This window comes from Hyla sarda, chromosome 6 (assembly GCF_029499605.1).
Source record: "Hyla sarda isolate aHylSar1 chromosome 6, aHylSar1.hap1, whole genome shotgun sequence".
Taxonomy (NCBI): Eukaryota; Metazoa; Chordata; class Amphibia; order Anura; family Hylidae; genus Hyla; species Hyla sarda.
The window spans coordinates 154,872,516-154,896,161 of record NC_079194.1 but is presented as its reverse complement, the minus strand read 5'-3'; the positions used below and the strand labels follow the sequence as shown (position 1 = coordinate 154,896,161).

At 42.7% G+C, this 23,646-nt stretch overlaps 1 protein-coding gene across 4 annotated transcripts in view; it reads left to right on the top strand.

The window, feature by feature from the left end:
* Positions 1-23,646, top strand: part of LOC130276361 (FH1/FH2 domain-containing protein 1-like) — a 148,147-nt gene that overhangs the window by 22,447 nt on the left and 102,054 nt on the right. The window contains exon 1 of one of the 4 annotated variants that reach the window (XM_056525614.1): positions 19,331-19,420. The exons of 2 other annotated variants lie outside the window; for them this stretch is intronic. In XM_056525614.1, coding sequence (XP_056381589.1) covers positions 19,373-19,420 — 48 coding nt within the window. In that variant the 5' untranslated portion in view covers positions 19,331-19,372. Of the gene's footprint in view, positions 1-19,330; positions 19,421-20,865; positions 20,973-23,646 lie in introns of those variants that run through there. One more of the 4 variants, XM_056525615.1, reaches the window with a different exon arrangement.

Below are 23,646 nucleotides of genomic sequence, written 5' to 3'. Positions count from 1 at the left end.
AAACTTTTAGTGCATTTAGGACACCCACTAATGCCCCTCCCCCTCTTTGGGGCATAGTCACTTTAAGGAACCTTTCCTGGTGTACGCTACGTGGGCGCTGACTCACCAGCACTAAGACCACTTGAAATGCACTAGACAACAATGCATTTCTGAGGTGATTCCGCTGAAAGGATAAACCATGTTAATTTTTGAAATTTCCGTTGCAAAGTTTTCCACAGTAGAAATTCTACTGTGTATATGGTGCAGCTGAATCCCATTGAAAACAGTAGCAACGTAGCAGAACTTCCCACGAGGAATTTGATTCCAATGGAAGATTGAACATATTAAATCTTTTAGGCTGGCTTCACACCACGATTTGACCTTCCGATGCACAGATACCATTTCGGAAGCTCAGATTGTCTGAAGTCGTATCTGTGCAGGGACAGGTACTGACAGATACGGAGCCATTAATTATTATGGGGCTGTGGACAGGATCGTAGTCCGCTAGTGACTACGATCTGGTCCTTTTCTCAGCATGTCCGATTTTTGACACGATTTTTAGTCCGTGTCAAAAATCCGAAATCGTATCTGTGCAGCGGACACTCAAATCGTGGTGTGAAACCAGCCTTAGCAGAAATGGCCAGATAAGTGCCTTTGTCCGTGGGATGGCGCTTACGTCTGTGGGATATTGCTGTGAACAGAAGTGCCGATTCTGGACCATATTGAAAGGTGCGGATCCACAGAGGAATGTCAGCTAGGAAAATGTGTAATAAAAAAAATGTCTTTATTATTCTACCGTGAAACTGTTCGGGTGTTTCCTCCTCTATATACAGGTAATGTGTGGAATTTACATCCCTCTACTGGGAGTTTAAGGTGCTTTTTGTGTTTTTATAATTTTATATTAATTATTTCTACTGATGTAAGATAAAATGAAAGCAAGGCTGGTGTTATGGCAGTATGAAAGACATATGAGATGCGATGGACCATAGTCTCTCTAGCTTCTGTGACGCTGCAGCTTTTACATTCCTTACCATTGAGCAAGATGACTTTGCATAGCCCTACATCCTCCTAACAATGCTCAGGACCTTACCCTCCGGGGTCAGGGGACACGTTGATTCCCCCTCAGTGCTACGAGCCTGCCTCCTGCTTCTCTTGTGCTATGTTACTGTTTGTTGTCATTCTGAACCATTGACGTCATATGGTCCCTGTGTCACTTTTGTCTTTGGTAACCCCACGTACAATGCTCTACACTTGTCAGAATGCGTGCTAATAATGCATGCACTAACATATGTCTGTATCGGGGGTGGATCTGCTGTCATCCACAGATAAAAGATAATTCCCCAAAGGCTGAACTGTCAACCTCACTGCGTGAACTACAGTATCTCCAAAGGGGAGCTGTTTAGCTGTGTAAACCATGGTGTCATGGTTTATTATATATATTTTTTATAACATGCTATATAGCAACATTTATTCCTCTTAATCTTCTAGTGCAGGGGTTCTCAACCGGTGGTACGCCTAGGGGTATGTAGGGGTATGCCACCGGTTGTGCGGGGGTGCGCTGATGCGTTGACATACATTGGCCAGTATTTGTTAGCGCACAGCGGAGAGTACGGTACGGGAGCTGCATGGTTGCTGGGGAGATGTGTGACCTCCCCTGACACCGCCAAATGGGACTCTGGGAAGCACACACCATTATGAAAATAAGTAATTTTAGGACTTATTTTGTCTGCTGGTACCCCTCGCGCGGGAGATTTGCGCAAGGGGTACCTGCGGACATACTTTCACCCTTTAGGGGTACAGTCACAAAAAAGGTTGAGAACCACTGTTCTAGTGGACACCTTTGTTGTATTTTAGCCCCCTCAAAGTTACACACATACAGCTTGGACTCCAGACTGAAACTTTTTACCTGCACTTTGTTACACATTGTAACAAAGTATCAGGTCAGGAGGGAAGGTCATGCTGTTGTAAAACAGTATGGTAACTTAAAGGGGTACTCCACTGGAAAACCTTTTTTTTTTTTTTTTTAATCAACTGGTGCTAGAAAGTTAAAAAGATTTGTAAATCACTTCTATTTAAAAAAAATTGATCCTTCCAGTACTTATCAACTGCTATGTTCTCCACAGGAAGTTCTTTTTCTTTTTGAATTTCCTTTCAGTCTGACCACAGTGCTCTCTGCTGACACCTCTGTCCATTTTAGGAACTGTCCAGAGTACAAGCAAATCCACATAGCAAACCTCTTCTGCTCTGGACAGTTCCTAAAATGAATATATAGAAATGAGTGTAGCTCACTCAGTGGAATATATACCTGAGGTTAACTGGTGTTACCTTCACCCAAAGGTCTAATGGATTATAGTGGATAGATATAGCTGATAAATCAACTAAAGGACTAGTCCTCAAGAAATTGAGGATAGTACAAGATAATAGATGATCCAGGTGGTAGTAATAAAAATATAATATTTATTAAATATATATGTTAGTAGCTACTGTTTGCTGTCCCTGCAGGGCCCTTGCATGGGACATAAAAGCAGCAAATAGATGTACATAAAATAAGCACTTAATGAGGCGAATAGTAAAATCAAAAGATAAGATCAAATATTGAATCAACAACTTGCATCTAAAATAATAGAATGCTTAGTCCTTATTGTAGTAAGCTGCTCAAATAATAATACTGAGTCAATAGGAGGTCAAAGAAATCAATGTCTCTCAATATCAAAGCATTCCAATGGCTGGATGTGATGTCAGCTTTTCTATATGCTGCCGATCTGAATTTAATAAATAGTAACCGTTTTTTGATGCAGTGTATCCAGCGTTAGGCTGGGTCCACACTACGTTTTGTCCCATACGGGAGCGCATACGGCAGGGGGGAGCTAAAACCTCGCGCTCCCGTATGTGACCGTATGCGCTCCCGTATGTCATTCATTTCAATGAGCCGACCGGAGTGAAACGTTCGGTCCGGTCGGCTCATTTTTGCGCCGTATGCGCTTTTACAACCGGACCTAAAACCGTGGTTGACCACAGTTTTAGGTCCGGTTGTAAAAGCGCATACGGCGCAAAAATGAGCCGACCGGACCGAACGTTTCACTCCGGTCGGCTCATTGAAATGAATGACATACGGGAGCGCATACGGTCACATACGGGAGCGCGAGCTTTTAGCTCCCTCCTGCCGTATGCGCTCCCGTATGGGGGAAAACGTAGTGTGGACCCAGCCTTAGTGGTACAGTCTTTATGCACGATAGTCTTTATGCACAATGTATTGATTGTGGTAGCACAATGTTACAAATTGTATTGGCAAGATCAGGGTCCGGTGCACAGCACCACTCACCACTCCTGGGATCGTTCTTGGAGTCCGCTCGGCGGTGTGGCACAGAGGTGTCAGGTCTCCGGCAGTAACTGGTAACGGTCCCCAGTAACGGTCATCCAGATGAAACACACAGTGATGACGTGTGAAACAGCTGTCACTGATTACAGATTTTCCAAGTTTCCTTAATCACTGTTCACACTATAAAGAACGCTCCTGACCCATAGTACACACCTATATTTCTACTGAAGAAAAGGCCCGGGGCGCTTGTTAGCGCTGCAAGTCTCCTCCTTCAGAGGTCCGCGGCTGGCACGGATGGCGCCGGCCTAGGAGGTATGCCGTAGGTCTGTGGGTGATATATAGAGAAAGCGGTGATGCAGCGGTGCAAGTAGGAGCGGCGTCCCTTGTGTGAACTGAGCGCAAATGCGCGCGTGGAGCAGCAGTTGCAAACAGAGTTCTGAATGGAGCTGGATTATTAATAATTGAGGTAGGTAAGGATAAATGCAAGTATGGAATTGGCTTCTAGACGCGTTTCAAGGCCCCCCGGGTCAGGAGCGTTCTTTATAGTGTGAACAGTGATTAAGGAAACTTGGAAAATCTGTAATCAGTGACAGCTGTTTCACACGTCATCACTGTGTGTTTCATCTGGATGACCGTTACTGGGGACCGTTACCAGTTACTGCCGGAGACCTGACACCTCTGTGCCACACCGCCGAGCTGACTCCAAGAACGATCCCAGGAGTGGTGAGTGGTGCTGTGCACCTGACCCTGATCTTGCCAATACAATTTGTAACATTGTGCGACCACAATCAATACATTGTGCATAAAGACTATCGTGCATAAAGACTGTACCACTAACGCTGGATACGCTGCATCAAAAACTGTTACTATTTATTAAATTCAGATCGGCAGCATATAGAAAAGCTGACATCACATCCAGCCATTGGAATGCTTTGATATTGAGAGACATTGATTTCTTTGACTTCCTATTGACTCAGTATTATTATTTGAGCAGCTTACTACAATAAGGACTAAGCATTCTATTATTTTAGATGCAAGTTGTTGATTCAATATTTGATCTTATCTTTTGATTTTACTATTCGCCTCATTAAGTGCTTATTTTATGTACATCTATTTGCTGCTTTTATGTCCCATGCAAGGGCCCTGCAGGGACAGCAAACAGTAGCTACTAACATATATATTTAATAAATATAATATTTTTATTACTACCACCTGGATCATCTATTATCTTGTACTATCCTCAATTTCTCCCCTATATATATATATATATATATATATATATATATACCTTGAGGACTGGTCCTTTAGTTGATTTATCAGCTATATCTATCCACTATAGTTCCTAAAATGAAACCAGTTGATTTAAAAAAAAAAAAATAATTCCCAGTGGAGTACCCCTTTTAAAGGGAGTAGCAGCAAATCCCCATAGCAAAACTCTCCTGCTTCGGACAGTTCCTGGCACAGACAGAGGTGTCAGCAGAGAACACTGTGGTCAGACTGAAAAGAACTATACAACTACCTCTGAAGCAAACAGTAGCTGATAAGTACTGGAAGGATTAAGATTATTAAATAAAGGTAATTTACAAATCGGTTTAACTTTCTGGCACCAGTTAATTTGAAAACCTTTTTTTTTTTTCCACCGGAATACCCCTTTAATAAATGCTGGGCTCTATTCTCTATTCATGTCATTATCCTGTCCATTGGCGTTTACTGTGTTTTAACATAGAACAATATGCATAAAACAGTACCTATATGGAAGTGGAAAACTATTTTTTTATTTTTTTTTTTTTAAATCAACTGGTGCCAGAAAGTTAAACAGATTTGTAAATTACTTCTATTAAAAAATCTTAATTCTTCCAGTACTTATCAGCTGCTGTATAATACAGAGGAAGTTCTTTTCTTTTTTAATGTCCTTTCTGTCTGACCACAGTGCTCTCTGCTGACACCACTGTCCATGTCAAGAACTGTCCAGAGCAGGAGAGGTTTGCTATGGGGATTTTCTCCTACCCTGGACAGTTCCTGACATGGACAGAGGTGTCAGCAGAGAGCACAGTGGTCAGACAGAAAATAAATTCAAAAAGAAAAGAACTTCATCTGTTGTATACAGCAGCTGAAAAGTACTGGAAGGATTAAGATTTTTTAATAGAAGTAATATTCAAATCTGTACCCCTTTAATTCCTATTCACTGACAGCAAGCAGAAATATAAAAAAAAAAATATTTAAAAAGTCCCATAACTTTCCTTTAGGCAGTGACCTAGATCTTGATGTTGCTGATATGTGCTGGTATGAAGGACGTCATTGGTGTTATAAAGTTGCCTGTGTGTCTCTTAGGAACATGTTTTTGTTGTTTTGGTTGTCTTTTATATTTATTTTGGTCAGATCTGCCCCCTCCCTCCCCTGCCAAAGCATGTGAAGCCGGACCAGTGCCTCATCTTCCCCTTCTCCGAGTAGATTAGTCATCTGCATCGTGTTTGCAGCATTACTCGCTGTAGGCAGCACATCTGTTATGGGTTATGAGTTTTCTTTTTTTTTTCCTCTGGAAGTTCCCATTTTTAGTTGCTCTCTGGCATGGAGAGAACTTTTTGAGCAGACTCTGGCATCTGCATTTTGAGGATGGGGTCCCTGGCATCATGACATGATTGGGAAATCACAGCACGAAATCTTGGTTTGATCTTGGCAGAAAGACTGGCCTCACCTCCATAGTCCGAACAAATCCAAGTCCATTTCTTACTGGAAAATTATCCAGCTTTCCTAGAATACTGAATTGCAAATATGCCTTTTTATGAGCTGAGACAAACCATACTCTTATTGCTTTATATAAAGGACAATTTGACACTTGGAATTCAGCTTTCCCAGGAGTTAATTGGGAAGTAACCAGATTGTATCTTTTTTTTTTTTTGGGATAAATTTCCCCTGATGTGTTCTAACTACTCCAATAACAAACCTATTGTATTCTTAGTTTTATCCAATCCTGAGAAAGCTGGATAACTTGTACCTTGTATGTGCTGCTATGTACATGTTCATATGGTGCTGGGTTGAATTTTTTACCGTGCCAAATTGGTTTCTGGGTTTGGCGATGCCGGTTAAGGGACGCTTTTGTTTAGCGACAATACAAAGTATTTTAGTTAAAATATGTAATAAAGATCTGCTCATACCACGAGTTTCAAGATCTTCAGATCACAGCCGCCCAACACCGGAGGATGTTTAGTGAATGGTGTCGGAGCTTAGAAGATTCTTTATCACTGTGGTTATTATATTACCATCTGCCCATGTGATACCAGCCTTGGTGCCAGCTATTGTACCATGCCTGTGTAGCTCATAAAGGCTTCTGTTGTAAGGGGGTCCATGATACCAGCAGCCCCAATGCAGTTTGGAGCCAACCCTAGCGGGCATGGAGAAGAGATGAAGGAACTCGTCTGCACTTCCATAGGTTGTTTGCACTCTGGTGTACTCAGCGATGTACTCAGCCCAGCTCGTTCACCTATAGAGGTTATGATGGAGCTGCATTATCTATAGCAGTGGATCCAGCGGGGAAAGTCATATTTTATCTCTACTGAAATGTGTTGATGCCCATTTTTGCCATATATTATATATGTGTGGATGATGCTGAAGTATCCATTATACAGTGTACATTTTGTTGGCTGTATTCCCTCTCTTCCAGGGCCGTGTGTGCTTTACAGATTATAGCATTACGCAGAGTGAATCATGGCAGCCCGAGGCTCCTACATTGGCCTGATTATTACGTGTCATAGACACATCCTCTCCAGGTGAACTTCGTATTAAAGGTTCAGTCGCGTGCTCTGTAATTTCTCTTGTCTGGCTTTGTCAAGTGTGAACAGTAAAGAAGGATTGAGAGGGGCTGCAGACAGGTCGCTGTGATTGTAGGATTAGGCTGAGCAAATAGCAGAGTTCTCTCCTATGGTGTCTGGGCTTCCTCCATCTTGTAAATTATTGATTTGGAGAGGCCGCGTCTACATCCTTGTCTATTATACGTGTTTATAATGTCTGCATCTGATGTAATAACTAACAGAGGGCCGGGCCATGAACTACCTTTGGCCTCCCCACATGTGGCATATGTTGCATTCCGAGCATTCCTGGTGGTAAGGTGTGTAGAAAATGATTTATTGGTGCCACATATGTGTTCTCACTGGAAGCCAGTCTGTTGTCTTGCCTCAGTGGAGTTCACTATGAAGAAATAGGTTTCCCCTGGCAACCAGTCAGCGACCACTGTGCCTTATGTACACTCAATCACTACTTTATTAGGCACACCCTGCTAGTACCGGGTTGGACCCTCTTTTGCCATTTATTCTTTGTGGCATCATGCAGTTGCTATAGATTTGTTGGCTGCACATTCATGATACAAATGATCTGTTCTTGAAGATGCTCTATTAGAGATCTGGTGACTGGTGACTTTGGAGGCCATTGGAGTTCAGTACAGTCAAAAGATGGGGGCACTGTGGTCATAATGGGATGGGAACATGGTCAGCAACAATAATCAGGTAGGCTGGTACTAAAGTGTGCCAAGAAAATGGCACAAGGCAGGATGGATCTATGCTTTCATGTTTATGCAAGATTCCTTCACTGCCATTTTAATGTTGAAGCTTGAATCAAGTCACATCAGACCAGGCAATATTCCACTCTTCCATTGTCCAATTTTTGGTGAGCCTGTGTGAATTGCAGCCTCAGCTTCCTGTTCTTTGATGACAGGAGTGGCTCCCGCTTTCTGTGTTATGCTGCTGTAGACCATCCGCTTCAAGGTTCAACATGTTGTACATGCAGAGATGGTATTCTGCATATCTTGGTTGTAATGGGTGGCTATTTGAGTTACTGTTGCCAGACGGCCCATTCTCTTCTGACATCAACAAGGTGTTTTTTGTCCACACTAGGCACTTTCTCTTTATATCTTCTCTGCATCTTCTTGATATCTTCTCTGTAGAAAAAGTCACCAAAATGATAACTGCCTTTATTAAGCCACCACTGGAAAGCTTGAGAAATTAGACCAGACTGAAAAGCAGGATTAGAAAACCATTGTGCAGCAGGCATACGAGGAGAAGCCAGATAATGAGCAGCATTCAACCTGTCACACAAAGCCACATTAGAAGAGAGGAAAGGAAATAAAATAGCCTTTTTTTCAGTGGGATCCAAGGCAATAAGTCAGTAAGACAAGTAGCTTGTTCGATAGCCGACTACTGTGGAGGAGAGAGCCTACGATGGAGATGCACTAACACACTAACGGTAAGATTTTAAGCAACCTCACACCGTTTGTTACCCCAACTGAATGCCAAAATATATTTTTGCATACGCTTCAGAAAAGAGATATCCACTGGAATAGAACAAACATTTTACAAGATTTTTGGCAAAAGGGTCCTTTAGATTGAGGATATATGCCCTAAATTCAGAGAAGGCCAAGTCTCCAGATCCCCCAGCACAGACTTCCAAAGAGGACCATAATTAGTATATATATAAATTATATAAATACTCATACGTAGGAGCATTAAAAAAAAGCCTAGATAACACAAAATAGTTGAAATTTCTGTTGAATTAGATGGGCCATGCAAGAGGGAACAGGAAGGTAAATTGCTTCATGATTAAATTGCTTTGCATGGTAAAGTGCTTTGCATTTTCATTTAAACTTTTTATGGACTAAACATATTCGCGGTCTCATCCCTCAACTGGCCGCCATTTCATCTCATCCAGTGGAAGTCTATAGGAATGCCATTGGGGCACTTCCAATAAGAGCTACAGATGATGGTGGTAGCATCACAGCAGACCCCATTGAAGTCAATGTAATGTGCTGTAGATTACCTGCTAAGGAAAACCTACCATGGCTTAAACCTTCAGTGAGAAAAGAAAGCACCCGTAATGGACAAAATGGGAGAGGAGGGGGCAGCTCAGATTTGGCAATTAAGGGGTTAACAGGGAGAGGAGTGAGTAAGGGTTAATGGTAGAGGGGTGGGAAAAGGGGGGTGGTCTGCAGGGAGTTGTTTAATGGAGGTGCTAGGAGGAGGGGGGGGGTGGCAGTCCTGCGAGGTACACCGAAGAAGAAAGTTGCCCGCCCTGTTATACGGGGTTTGGACTTAGGTAGTTGGGGTGTTCTTGTCGCAGCCCCAGAAAATGGGGGGGGGGGGGGCACTTGAAGGCACTTGGAGGAAATCTTTTGCTGGATACGCTGGAGGTTTGGACAGAATGGTGCGGTATACTTCAGCAGTTGAGGTTACAAATGGGTGGGGGCTCTGAAGGAGGTGTCCTTTGGTTTGGTGAGCTACGGCCAAGGGCAAAGTAGAAGCCCCGGATAAGTCAGGATGCCTTCAGGTCCACTTACCTGCACTGTTATGCACTATTGTTATGCACTCTTGTAAATGTTGAAATGGGTAATGCTTACCCAATTGTTCGAGGTATTATTGTTAATTTTTATTTAATAAATATGGCCGCTGTGGCCTTTTCCACCAAACATATGTGTTTGTATTCTTTAAGAGGAATGGGAAAGGGTCCTGGCAGATGTAGCGGATCCTTTAGTCACTCTTTCTGCCTGTGTACAGTAAATGTACCCAAAAAGAGCAGGAATATCAGCCAAACTAAAGACACTCATGATTCATTGGATACTACTTTATACATACAGCCTATACTTGTGAAGGAAGTACAGTATTACCAGTATGGGTACATTTTTTTTCTTTTCTTCTAGAAATTGGGAGAAGTGTTGTCATAGAAATCAACAAATACATCAATTTATATACATACAGGGGGATTTTACTATGGCTGGCATTTCACACTTGAAAGTGAAATCCTGCTGGTGTTAGATTTGCCTGATTTCTTAAGAGGTACACGCCTCTGGAACCAACCCCCCCCCCCAAAAAAAAAAACACACTAAAGTGATGCACACCCAAATGCATCATATTTAGGAGTGCATCACCTTAGTGTTTTATTTTATTTTATTTTTTTTGCATTGTGTGTTGTAAACACATGATAGAACCCTGATATTTATTTTTGGCTAACCTTCCCCAATCTTTGCAGGTATTTTACTAAATCTGGCACATCAGTGGCTACCCTATGATTTTCGCCCCCCTTTCCACAAAGGCCAGACAGCTTTGTGAATGCAATGTAAAGTTGTAAAAAAAAAAAAATAATAATGTTTTTGCAAAAATGTGCGACTTTTTGACACCAGAATATTGGCATATGTGTTGAAAAATCCCCCCCATGATGTCCATTAAGAAGTAGATTTGGATTTACAAGAGCTCTCCGTGACAAACTGGCATCTGAAGGAAGCAAGGTGAGGCGGTCTGTCTTGTGGGCCTGTAAACTTAAACCTTTTGATTTCTGCATAGTTCATCCAGCCTCTAGGGGAGGCCAAGATCCAATGTGTACAGTTTGTGTAGATTGACACTGCAGATTAAAGGCTTCTTTGTCCTGAGCTGTCACAGTGCATTTCATTACCTTTTGTAACAGATATACAGAGGTAACACTTTTCATGCTTTCACTGATCCTGTTAGTCTCGGGCATGTTGACGATTATAAACTTAAAGGGGTTATCCAGGGAAAAACTTTTTTTTATATATCAACTGGCTCCAGAAAGTTAAACAGATTTGTAAATTAAAAAAGGAGAGGTGTGTATCACTAGCGCTGGAGGAATTTAATTCTGGCAGCCACTTTATCGCTGTAGGGGGCCTGGTAAGTCTCACCAAGGTACAAGTTGATAGTAATAATAAAAGGTTGCGAATCGGCGCACAGAATTTTTTTTTTTTACTAGAAATAAATAAATAAATAAAAAAGAAAGTATTCAACACTTACTGAGCAAGTACCGTATATACTCGAGTATAAGCCGAGTTTTTCAGCACGATTTTTCGTGCTGAAAACACCCCCCTCGGCTTATACTCGAGTGAACTCTCCACCCGCAGTGGTCTTCAACCTGCGGACCTCCAGAGGTTTCAAAACTACAACTCCCAGCAAGCCCGGGCAGCCATCGGCTGTCCGGGCTTGCTGAGAGTTGTAGTTTTGAAACCTCCGAAGGTCCGCAGGTTGAAGACCACTGCGGCCTTCGACATCATCCAGCCTCCTCTCACCCCCCTTTAGTTCTGTACAGTACTCACCTCCGCTCGGCGCTGGTCCGGTGCTGCAGGACTGTCCGGAGAGGAGGTGGTCCGGTGGGATAGTGGTTCCGGGCTGCTATCTTCACCGGGGAGGCCTCTTCTAAACGCTTCGGGCCTGGCCCCAGAATAGTCACGTTGCCTTGACAACGACGCAGAGGTACGTTCATTGCCAACGTACTTCTGCGTCATTGTCAAGGCAACGCCTCTATTCCGGGCCGGAAGCGCGGAGAAGAGGCGCCCCCGGTGAAGATAGCAGCCCGGAACCACTATCCCACCGGACCACCTCCTCTCCGGACAGTCCTGCAGCACCGGACCAGCGCCGAGCGGAGGTGAGTACTGTACAGAACTAAAGGGGGGCGAGAGGGGGCTGGATACTGTCGAAGGCCGCAGTGGTCTTCAACCTGCGGACCTCCGGAGGTTTCAAAACTAAAACTCCCAGCAAGCCCGGACAGCCGATGGCTGCCCGGGCTTGCTGGGAGTTGTAGTTTTGAAACCTCTGGAGGTCCGCAGGTTGAAGACCACTGAGGGCGGATGATGAGAGGAGGATGGTGAAGGGGGGGGGGTGGGATGATGAAGGGGGTGGGGATGATGACAAGGGGATGATGAAGGGGGGGTGTGGGATGATTACAAGGGGATGATGAAGGGGGGTGAGGATGATGACAAGGGGATGATGAAGGGGGGTGGGGATGATGACAAGGGAATGATGAAGGGGGGTGGGGATGATGACAAGGGGATGATGAAGGGGGGATGTGTGGGATGATGACAAGGGGATGATGACAGGTGATGATGATGAGGGTCTGGATGATGACAGGCGGTGATGATGATGAGGATGTTAATGACGGGTCTGGATGATGACAGGGGGGGATGATGTATTTCCCACCCTAGGCTTATACTCGAGTCAATAACTTTTCCTGGGATTTTGGGTTGAAATTAGGGGTCTCGGCTTATACTCGGGTCGGCTTATACTCGAGTATATACGGTAGTGATCAATTGTTCCTGAGTATTAAAGTTGATAGGGAGAAAATTCAATGTTGATATACAATTCCACTGTAGATAGTAGATATATGGGATATTAGTATAGGTTATTAGTGGATAAACATGTACTGAAAAATCCTCTGCTAAAAATGATAATAGAAATTCATTATCTCAATGTCAAAACACACTTACTGGAAAATATTTGAGCAAAGGTCCTGTAGTGGTGTTCAGTTTTGCATTTAGGAACAGTTTCCCTGAGGAAGGATAGCGTACTATTCGAAATGCATAGGATCTAATTCCCATGCCATTTGACACTAAGTGATGTCACTAAACAGTGCCCAGGCATTACCGCAACTCATCCTACCGCTCAGTGTGCGCCACGCCGGTGACACACTTTCCGGCCGGAGCGATCCCCCCGGCGCGTGCAGCCGCTGCCATCCCCGGACATCACTACCGTCACCGCAACCTCCGGACACCTTAGCGGTCATCACAACCTCCGCTGCCAGTCCCCTGCATCGCGCGGATACCGGCCTGACACCGAGTGTGGAAAAACATCAGCCGTCACGCGACTTGCCAGACAGCCGGGGACCGGATCATCACTACGAGGAACACGGAGGTATTGTACCACGAGTGCATACTTCACTCACAACATCTATATTGCTAAATAATCTGTATCCATCACACGTATGGAGGAAGGAGCAGTCCGATACTAAAGTATTAAGATAGCAGACTTGTATCACAGAAATTAGATACGGTGTATTTATGTGTATGCCTCTATTACTTCTAGTGCTCGGCATATGCTGTGAACTTACAAACTCTTGCTAAATGCAAAACTGAACACCACTACAGGACCTTTGCTCAAATATTTTCCAGTAAGTGTGTTTTGACATTCAGATAATGAATTTCTGATCTATTATCATTTTTAGCAGAGGATTTTTCAGTACATGTTTATCCACTAATAACCTATACTAATATCCCATATATCTACTATCTACAGTGGAATTGTATATCAACATTGAATTTTCTCCCTATCAACTTTAATACTCAGGAACAATTGATCACTACTTGCTCAGTAAGTGTTGAATACCTTCTTTTTTATTTATTTCTATAAAAAAAATGTTCTGTGCGCCGATTCGCAACCTTTTATTATTACTATAGATTTATAAATTACTTCTATTAAAAAATCGTAATCCTTTCAGTACTTATGAGCTGATGAAGTTGAGTTGTTCTTTTCTGTCTAAGTTCTCTCCGATGACACGTGTCTCGGGAACCGCCCAGTTTAGAAGCAAATCCCCATAGCAAACATCTTTTACTCTGTGCAGTTCCCGAGACAAGCAGAGATGTCAGCAGAGAGCACTGTTGCCAGACAGAAAACAACAACTAAACTTCGGCAGCTGATAATTATTGAAAGGATTAAGATTTTTGAATAGAAGTAATTTACAAATCTGTTTAACTTTCTGGAGCCAGTTGATATAAAAAAAAAAAGTTTTTTCCTGGAATACCCCTTTAAGCACAATGATCATTTCCTTGATGTCAGCACTTGTCACTTGATAGGTCGAATGAACGGCGGCAAAGTATGGATATATAGTTGATAACTTTGAATCTTAGTATAACCCCTTTAAGTATATATTGCATGCTTCTCCACCATCTTCTTAGCATTTTACTACTATGAGTTTTATACTGATCAGCGGGGTGCTGGGTGTCATCACGCCACTGATAAGTTATTGATGGACATCCTGAGCATGTCAAAACTTGTGATCGGTTAGGGATCTGTCTGAGACTCCCACCTATCTCTAGATAGAAGCACGCTCCTGAGTGCGATGTCCCTTTTTGTTTCTGCCCAGCATTCCTCGGAGTATGGATTGAATGAACGTCTCCTAGATTTTCACTGTGCTCGCACAATGCACGCTTGGAGAGCTGTGCAGAAACAAAACACAACACTCAAGGGATCGTTTCTGTTCCTTCAATTTAGAGATCAGTGGGGGTCTCAGCAGCCAGATTCCAACTGATTACAACTTCTGACTCACAACCGGGTAGCGACCACGGGGCCGGAGTATCGTGATGTCATGACTCCGCCCCGGGTGACGTTACCCCTGCCCCCGCTCTGCAAGTCTATGGGAGGGGGCGTGACGGCCGTCACGCCACCTCCCATAGACTTTCATAGCGGGGGGTGATGTCACACAGGGGCGGAGTCGTGACGTCACGATACTCCGGCCCCGTGGTCGCCACCTGGCTGTTTGTGAGCTGGCATCACGGCGTGCAGCTCAAACAGGTGGGTGGTAAACACAAGATTGCGGGGGTCCCCAGCGGTGAGACATCTTATCCCGAGTTCAACTTTCAGGTGCTCTGGTGGGCTGGAAAAGATGGATACAGTCCTAGGAAAGAGTCTTTCCTAGGACTGTATCTACCTTTTCCAGCCCACGGGAGCACCTGAAAGCTGAACTCATTTATGCAGGAAAAGTCATCAACTGCCGAGCCGAGAAGTTCGTGACAAATCGAATTTACTGTAAGTTCGCTCATCTCTAGTTGTAATGGTGGCCATACTGGCACTCATCCTGCTTTATTTAATACTGAATTACCCAACAACCTGACAAAATCGTATGAAATGGTTTTATTTTTATTAAACTATAACAATCCTAAAACAATTAGGAATATAAATACAGAGCAGGAGATGTGGTCCATTGGTTTCTGCAGAGGACACATATAGAATGCCTCATCTATGATAAGACAGTCCTTTAAAGGGTACACCAGCCCGGAGACATCTTATCCCCTATCCAAAGGATAGGGGATAAGATGTCTCACCGCTGGGGACCCCCGCAATCTTGTGTTTACCACCCACCTGTTTGAGCTGCACGCCGTGATGCCAGCTCACAAACAGCCAGGTGGCGACCACGGGGCCGGAGTATCGTGACGTCACGACTCCGCCCCTGTGTGACATCACCCCCATCTCTAATTACAACTTTCAGCTAGTTTAGTCCAGAATGGTAAACTTACCTATTCTTTGAGTGGGTATTTTATGGCTTTATAACTACGTAGAATTGCCATTAATGATTCTGAAAAAGCTGGGTACCAAGTATACAGATATTTTTGTCTGGGTGCCTTATTACTGCATCAATGGACAAAGCAGCCACACTGAGAAAGCAGAGTAACCGCCTCTGCTGTAAAGGTAGCCATATTAGTGATCACCCAACTTTCCAAGAAACAATGGTGAGATCCTTTTTATATTTCTGTGTTTTTGTCAGGATAATAAGTTTTCTCAAGCAGCTGAGATGCTCTATTGTTACTTTATTTCTGCCCTGGAGTGCACATAATATCTTCCCACTTAGACGGGATAAACCAGTTTATTGTCTGAATAAAGCGTTGTCATGTTTAATAACCATGTTTTTTTTAAATTCTTAACAGACTCTTATTATAGTTTATAAGTTGAGGACTAAAGAACATTGAAGCTTCAAAACAGATCTGTACGGCTGGGGGCTTGTATCACAGCGCGGCCCTCTAATGATGTGATCCTTCTTGTATAATGGAGTGCTCTTGGCTTTTCTGTGCTACAGATATATAAACACATTCATTAAAGGGGTATTCCAGGAAAAAACTTTTTTTTATATATCAACTGGCGCCAGAAAGTTAAACAGATTTGTAAATGACTTCAATTAAAAAATCTTAATCCTTTCAGTACTTATGAGCTTCTGAAGTTAAGGTTGTTCTTTTCTGTCTAAGTGCTCTCTGATGACGCGTGTCTCGGGAACCGCCCAGTTTAGAAGAGGTTTGCTATGGGGATTTGCTTCTAAACTGGGCGGTTCCCGAGACAGGTGTCATCAGAGAGCACTTAGACAGAAAAGAACAACCTTAACTTCAGAAGCTCATAAGTACTGAAACGATTAAGATTTTTTAATAGAAGTAATTTACAAATCTTTTTAACTTTCTGGAGCCAGTTGATATATATAAAAAAAGTTTTTTTCTTGGATAACCCCTTTAATGGAGCCTGCCGTCATAATACAACACCTATCTGGTCACTTAATGATATGAAATGTCCATCCATCCACTTTAATTTTCTGCAAGAGTACATTCAGCACTGCTAAATAGATACAGCACCAGGAGAGAGTGTAAATAAAACAAATGTTTTTTCATAAGTTCTTGAAATTTAGGACAATAATAGGGGTGAATTCAGACTATGGTTTGTGGATAAAGTTGGAATGTGGTTTAGGTATATTAAAACTGTAAACGGCTGGGTTCACACCACGTTTTTACAATACAGTTCCCGTATATGTTTTCAATTTGAAAACCGTACAGAACCGTATTAAAAACCATATGCATTGACTCTCCATTGAAAACCGTATGCCAAAAGATGCATCAGGTTGTGTACGTTTTGCATCCGGTACGGTTTTGTCATTTTTTTACCCAAAACCATAGCCCACCACAGTTTTTGGTCCTGGTGAAAAACCGTATTGAAACGTATACCTTTTATAACTATATATAACTGTACATAATTTTTCAAACCTTATACGTTTTTTAACTGTATAAGAGTTTAACTGTACACACGTTTTGATACAGTTTAGTCAGGTTTTGAGGAACCCATTTTTCATCAAAAATCTGATACAGGAACTGTGTTGCAAAAACTAGGTGTGCATGCACCCTAAACTAAATGTATAAAACTGCATACACACGCGGTTTTATGCGGCTCTCATTGACTACAATACTGTATGCAATCAATAGATAGTTTTGAAACAGTAGAGAAAACCATAATAACCTGCAACAGCGCCAAACTGGATTTAGTTTTTTTGGTACAGTTTCTCAATGCTGGTCTCTGGATACAGCAACACACACTATGGGGGAGATTTATCAAAACCTGTTCAGAGGAAAAAATGCCCAGTTGCCTATGGCAACCAATCAGATTGCTTCTTTCATTTTGCAGAGGCCTTGTTAAAACTGAAAGAAGCAAGCTGATTGGTATGGGTAACTGGGCAAATTTTCCTCTGCACAGGTTTTGATAAATCTTCCCCATATTCTCTACGGTTTTAAAAATGTATAAACCGTGAGGTGAATGTACCCTAACTTGAGGCTGAGAGTGGGATTCCTGTAACTTCTAGCCTGGACGTGTCTTCTGTTTGATCTTTCTTCCTTCCTGTGTGTAGGAAGGGTAGTAACAACTATTCTTAATGGTCCACAATGCACTGCGTATGGTTTATTTTATATTTTGCTTCTTTAGGGTGTATTCACGTGTATAGTATTTGCTGCCTATATTGCGGTATATTTTCTATAGCTAATTTTTCTACCTATTCATCTCAATGGGTAGTAAATTCAGCTGCAGAAAATATGCAGCAGATACCGCACGTGTGAATGTACACTAAGAGCTTCTTCACACAAGCAGATTTATCAGTTTCCCGCTGCGTGTTTTAGAGCGTGCTGGTTCTCTGCTGGGGAAAATCTGCAGCAGAATATGCATGTGGGACCGTACCCTTAGTTGGAGTTTTTATTTTTTCATTTGAGTTCTGTCCCATTAGCTGGGAAGTGAATTAGCCAGGCATCGGTTGTACCTTATCCGTATATTACACAGTCATTGTGTTCTGTGGCTTGTTGTTTTTTTTTGTCCCAGTGCTTAGCGTATCTGAAAATAGCTGCGGTCTCCACCCGCCTGGCTGCTGTGTTTGATATTGTATGTGTCACCATTTGAACGGTGTTAACATTGATATTTCCTATAAGGAAAGAGCCTGGAGGAAGCCGTTTCACACAGGAGCAGAGACTATCCATTAATGGACGGGACACGTCTGTCCTATAGTCTGGAATATCTTTTATACTAAATTCCCTGTGCTGGATCAGCTGGAAAATGCAGATTGTTTTAGGGTCATACAGCATGTGTGTCTGTGCATTATTCAATTCCTGGAATATCCTATGTTCACTTATGGGAATTATAGTAGTCCAAAATAATGAACACCATGCATATAAATGGAAAAACATAATTTATTGAGGGAATGTAGGGGGTTTCACCTTGGAGTTCACCTTGCAACACATACAGATTCACAGCAAAATTCTTGACAATATATACCATCTCTGACCTTGGCCTTTGGACAGGACATGTTCACATAGCACAGATTTGCAATAGGCAAAAAACACTTGACCGAATTCACATCCACAGTCTGGCTAGAAGATATGCATGACGTACAATTTGACATGTGACATCATCTGGCAGTGGCCATGTGCGCTGGCAGCCGCAAGGACTGCACGGCTCCCCGCCACTGCGGGCGCACACATGGATACACAGCCAGGACGTCTGATATGAACCATCGGACGTACCTGAATACCTTGAATTTTATTTCTATTGACTCCATTGAGTTACATGAGACCGAGTCTATGAGACCGCAACTGTATCGGCGGGCTCATATTATGATTTGCCTTTTTTCTTTAAAAACATCATACATTTGGTGGATGTGTACAAGTGCACAGAACTGTATATAGCCCCTGATGAGGTCACCGCTAGTTGACTGAAACACGTTGGGCAGGGCCTTGTACACACTATACCATACTGACCCAGGCTGTAATAATCATAGTGTAAATAGGCTCATTGTGTGGTTGAAGTTAGACAGTTTGATCTGTATCTTAACTGTGTATATTTTTGTGTCTTTTTCTTGGCACTGGGATTAGCATCAATATCCCTGGCCAATTACCAGTATTTCTGCACTTATTATATATGTGTCTTAGCAGCATAAAATATTAAAAGTTAAGTTTTAAGTCACCCCCCTTTCCTTCCTTCCTTCTAGCAGTGACCAGAAATTTTTTCTGCAGCTAATGGTCGCCGACCATGGTGGTTGTTGCATTACCATCCAATAAATAATAGTGACTCCCCATTGTCATGATGTAAAGAGCAAAACTGTTCGAATCTGATCCAAAAATGTTTTGTGTTCTCTTTGTATGTTCACGATTCTAATATTTGGGACATGACCATCGCATACTTGATAAGAATGGAATCCCAGATAATGGAACATTTGTAATCCCCGCATAGGAACACCCCCATCCTTTCTATGGGTCTGTTTGTTAGACAGTCCTATGAAAATCAGGACTGTAGCCAGGTATGCCATAGGAATGTGAATGGATTAGTTGGGAATAAATGAATATAGTATTTTCTGCATTGTGAGTAGTGATGATTTCCAGCAAACATTGTCGCGCACCCTTTTGTTTATTTTTTTAGGTTGGTTTAAAGATCTAAATTAAGAATTAAATACTGTCTATAATTAAACAGTCTGTAGTAGGGTCATACGTAGTACATCCACAGTGGGTTTTCTGCAGCTGAAATTCTGCTTGCACAATTTCTGGAAAATCCACAAGCTGAACCCATTGGGGGAGATTTATCATTGCCCTCCTGACATTTTGTTGGCTGAAATTTGGCACAAATATTTGGGTAGTTTTTATGCAGAAATTTTGCGCAATTTCAAAATAGACACATTTGGCAAAAGTGACTGTAATATGCAGTGCTTCATTCCTGACTGTGCAGTGGACGAGATTTATTAACTTTGTCTTTTTTTAAAAAGGTGCAAAAATATTGCTCAAACATTTTAAAAAATGACAATTTTTACCACCTCTGCCTTGTCTTAGAAATATGACATCTTACAGCAAGTTCTGAGGTGATTTTTTTTTTCATTTGTGCAAAATTTTCAAGTTTTGCACAGTTTTGATAAATTTGGCGCACATCCACTGACGTATTCCCCCTGCAGCCGTCTGCCATGTTTTTTTTTTAGCTCGGCAATAAAACTGATACGGTTTAAAAATTAGCCAACCAGAGTCACTTTCTGACTCCTTCCGGCTCATTCAAATTAATGGGAGTCCGGAGGAAACGGCAGCGGACGTTTTTTTTTTAAATTTCCCTGCCAGATCTGCCAGCCGTATTGCATAAACGTAGTGTGAATGTAGCCTTACTCAACCCTCAGAGGGGCTGCTTTTGTTTCCCATAGCAACCAATCACTGATCAGAGTTAATTTCATACAGTGCTTGTTAAAAATGAAAGCTAATGTGTGATTGGTTGCCAACAAAGACAGTTTCTCTTTTTGGCCGCTTTTATTTAATTCATAAACGAGGACTTTTCGTTATCCTCATGCGTGTCCTGTTTTCTGCTGCCTCAAGTTTTTTTGTGCGTACATTTACAAGGCATCAATTTTGTAACTGGGTCTTTATAAGTGAAATTATGGCTTATCAGCTTAGTGTGGTATGTACCAATAAGATTACTCCTTTTATTTTTAAACCTGGGAAAATGATGACTGCAATCTGATTGGTTACTGTGGGTAACACATGTTCTATATGGACACGTGACCATGTATATGCCTGAGGCCTAGTAAATATAAATGTGGCCATAGACAAACTGGTAATCATTAACCATTTCTACATAGCAATAGTTGGTAAGGTGACCGCACACAAAGCTAAGGTGTGGACCCAGTGCAGGTAAAAACTGGCAGCTACCTGAGTAACAATGCACTTGACTGGATCATTACCATAATTACATGCCTCCTATCTTTTTGTTAGAAGGGCAAGCCACACCCTCAGCAACGCCTACACATGCGGAATGGGAATTCTTCTTAAACAGCAATAATGTTGTCAGTCGGTCACTTTAGGAGGATCTCCTGTACACAGGTACCATATAAATGATTAGTTACATCTGGTGACGTCTTCTATGATCGCAGTCAGTCACTCTCCTTTTTCTTCTCCAATTAGCTCAAACCACTATGTCCTTCAGCTATGACTTGTCTCTGGGAAAAATATTAGAAAAACTGTAGAAATGTTGTCCTTGTTGTCCCACATATTGGTAGATTTAATAAGTGGATGGGGAAGAGTAGGTAGGTGTTAGGTAGGTAGACGTGTCCCTTCCCATAGTTTTCCTCATTACATAGGTGCTCACCCAGTCCGGGGTCAGGACCTACTGTTATGGCCCATAACACTAAGGTCACCGAACCAGAGAAGCAAAGAAGCACAGAACTTGCAGAGATCTACAGTGGATGCATGGTAACTGGCCTGGCCCGACTCACTCCAGAGTCATGACCCCGGTCTGGTTCTACAGACTGTCTTACCATCTGCTGTTTTTAATGCCTGGACTGGTGACAATGACATAGTGCTGGACATGTCGCAGCTACCTCCTGGCAGCCACTACACTTTTAAAGTAACCGTGGCTGCAGGCCCCAGCGGACAGTTTGGGGGGAATGCAAATACAGTCACCTAACGTTTTATGGACCCTAAACAGCAAATCTGCTTGTAGTACAGGAGCAAATGATGTGACCTAGTGCTGGGCAGTATACCGGTTCATACCGAATACCGGTGTGTGTGTGTGTTTTGTTTCTTCTTTTTTTTTTTATATGAATTTTTCATGTGCGACAGTTGATCGCTGCATCTAAAGTGAAAGCTAATCAGTGTCGGTTAGCTCAGTGGGTTGTACGAGATCTGCCGCGGTGAAATCGCGGCATCATGAACAGCTGAAGGACACGAGGAGGGTCCCCTACCTTCCTCCTGCGTGCCCGATCGCCGAATGACTGCTCTGTGCCTGAGATCCAAGCAGGAGCAGTCAAGTGGCAGAATCATTGATCAATTTTATTCTATGGGATAGCAATGATCAATGTAAAAGATCAGTGTATGCAATGTTATAGCCCCCTATGGAGGCTATAACATTGCAAAAAAAAAAAAGTGAAAAAAAAGGATCATTTAACCCTTCCCCCTAATAAAAGTCAGAATCACCCCCTTTTCCCATTAAAAAAATGAAATTAAAATTAAATTAAAAATTCCCATTTAAAAAAAAAAAAATACTGTTAAATGCCGTGAAACTACCATAATTTAGAAAAATACCGTGATATACATTTTTGGTCATACCGCTCAGCACTAATGTGACATAACTGCTTAGATTTGTCATCCAGAAGTCTGGGAAATAGATGACCAGTCCTGATGGAATAAAAATACTTAAAAATGTTTGGGATGCCAAATTTTCTCCACAAGCTGAAATGGAGCTTGTTGTGTCAGGTTCCCTTTTCCTCTTGTATAAAGGATACTATGCGGCAATGACCATATCTTATGTTACTGCAGATTTATTCAAATAAGAATAGTAAAACAGACATGTTTTGTGTTAAACCCTTTCTCAGGTCTCTCTGACATTAGGAAGTGTTTGTTTTAATCATGCTGTGTGTGGTATTACAACTTGGCTCCATTCGTCTGAGCTGCAGTACCACACACAACCTGAGAACAGGTGTGGTGCTGTGTTTTTAAGAAATCAGCTCTGTTTTTCGGATTCTGGATAACCCCTTTTGGAAATCAAACAGGTTAAAATAAAGTCTGCTCCTCCTGTCAGCTGCTTTTCCTATCAGACATTTTTCCCCTGTTTCATGTAAAGATTTGTTTCTTAATCTGTAAGGAATGACAGATCATCTCAGGATGAACCCGTGACGCTCCCCAGTCTACACGGCCTCCCCTAATCCATTCCATCTCTGGCTGCAGATCCTTGCCCTGCAGCTTTCCAGAGCCATAAAACAATTATCGGTATTTGTTCAGCTTGAGCAGTTTTATTCAATTTTCTGATGCTTGGCCAAGGTGCAGCGTGATGAAAAGATACACGGCGAAACCTCCTGGACCTGTGAAAATGTGCAGAAAATAATCTGCCTTCCAGCCATGCTTTCCCCGTACACGTATAATAGTCATTACTGCCAAAATAGCTGAATTGCTCCACAATGCTCAAAATCTCATCGGAATACTTCCACAGTGTCTGGTGGTGGAGCCATAGGGGAGAAATAATTGACTGTCTTGAATTTTTTAGGTTAATTGACTATTATTTTGAATGGTACATGTTTAGCCTTTGGGCAACTGTTGTCTTTGTACAGCTTATAGATAAAACTGTAAAAAGAGGGCCCCTGGCATCTTATCCCCTATCCAAAGGATAGGGGATAAGATGTTAGATCGCCGCGGTCCCGCTGCTGGGGACCCCGGGGATCGCCACTGCGGCACCCCGCCATCATTACTGCGCAGAGCGAGTTCGCTCTGTGCGTAATGACGGGCGATACAGGGGCCGAAGCAGCGTGACGTCATGGCTCCGCCCCTCATGACATCACGGCCCGTCCCCTTAATGCACGTCTATGGCAGGGGCGTGACAACCGCCACGCCCCATCCCATAGACCTGTATTGAAGGGGGTGTGCCGTGACGTCACGAGGGGCAGAGCCGTGACGTAACGATGCTCTGTCCCCTGTATTGCCCGCCATTAAGTGCAGAGTGATCTCGCTCTGCACAGTAATGATGGCGGGGTGCTGCAGCAGCGATCCCCGGGGTCCCCAGCAG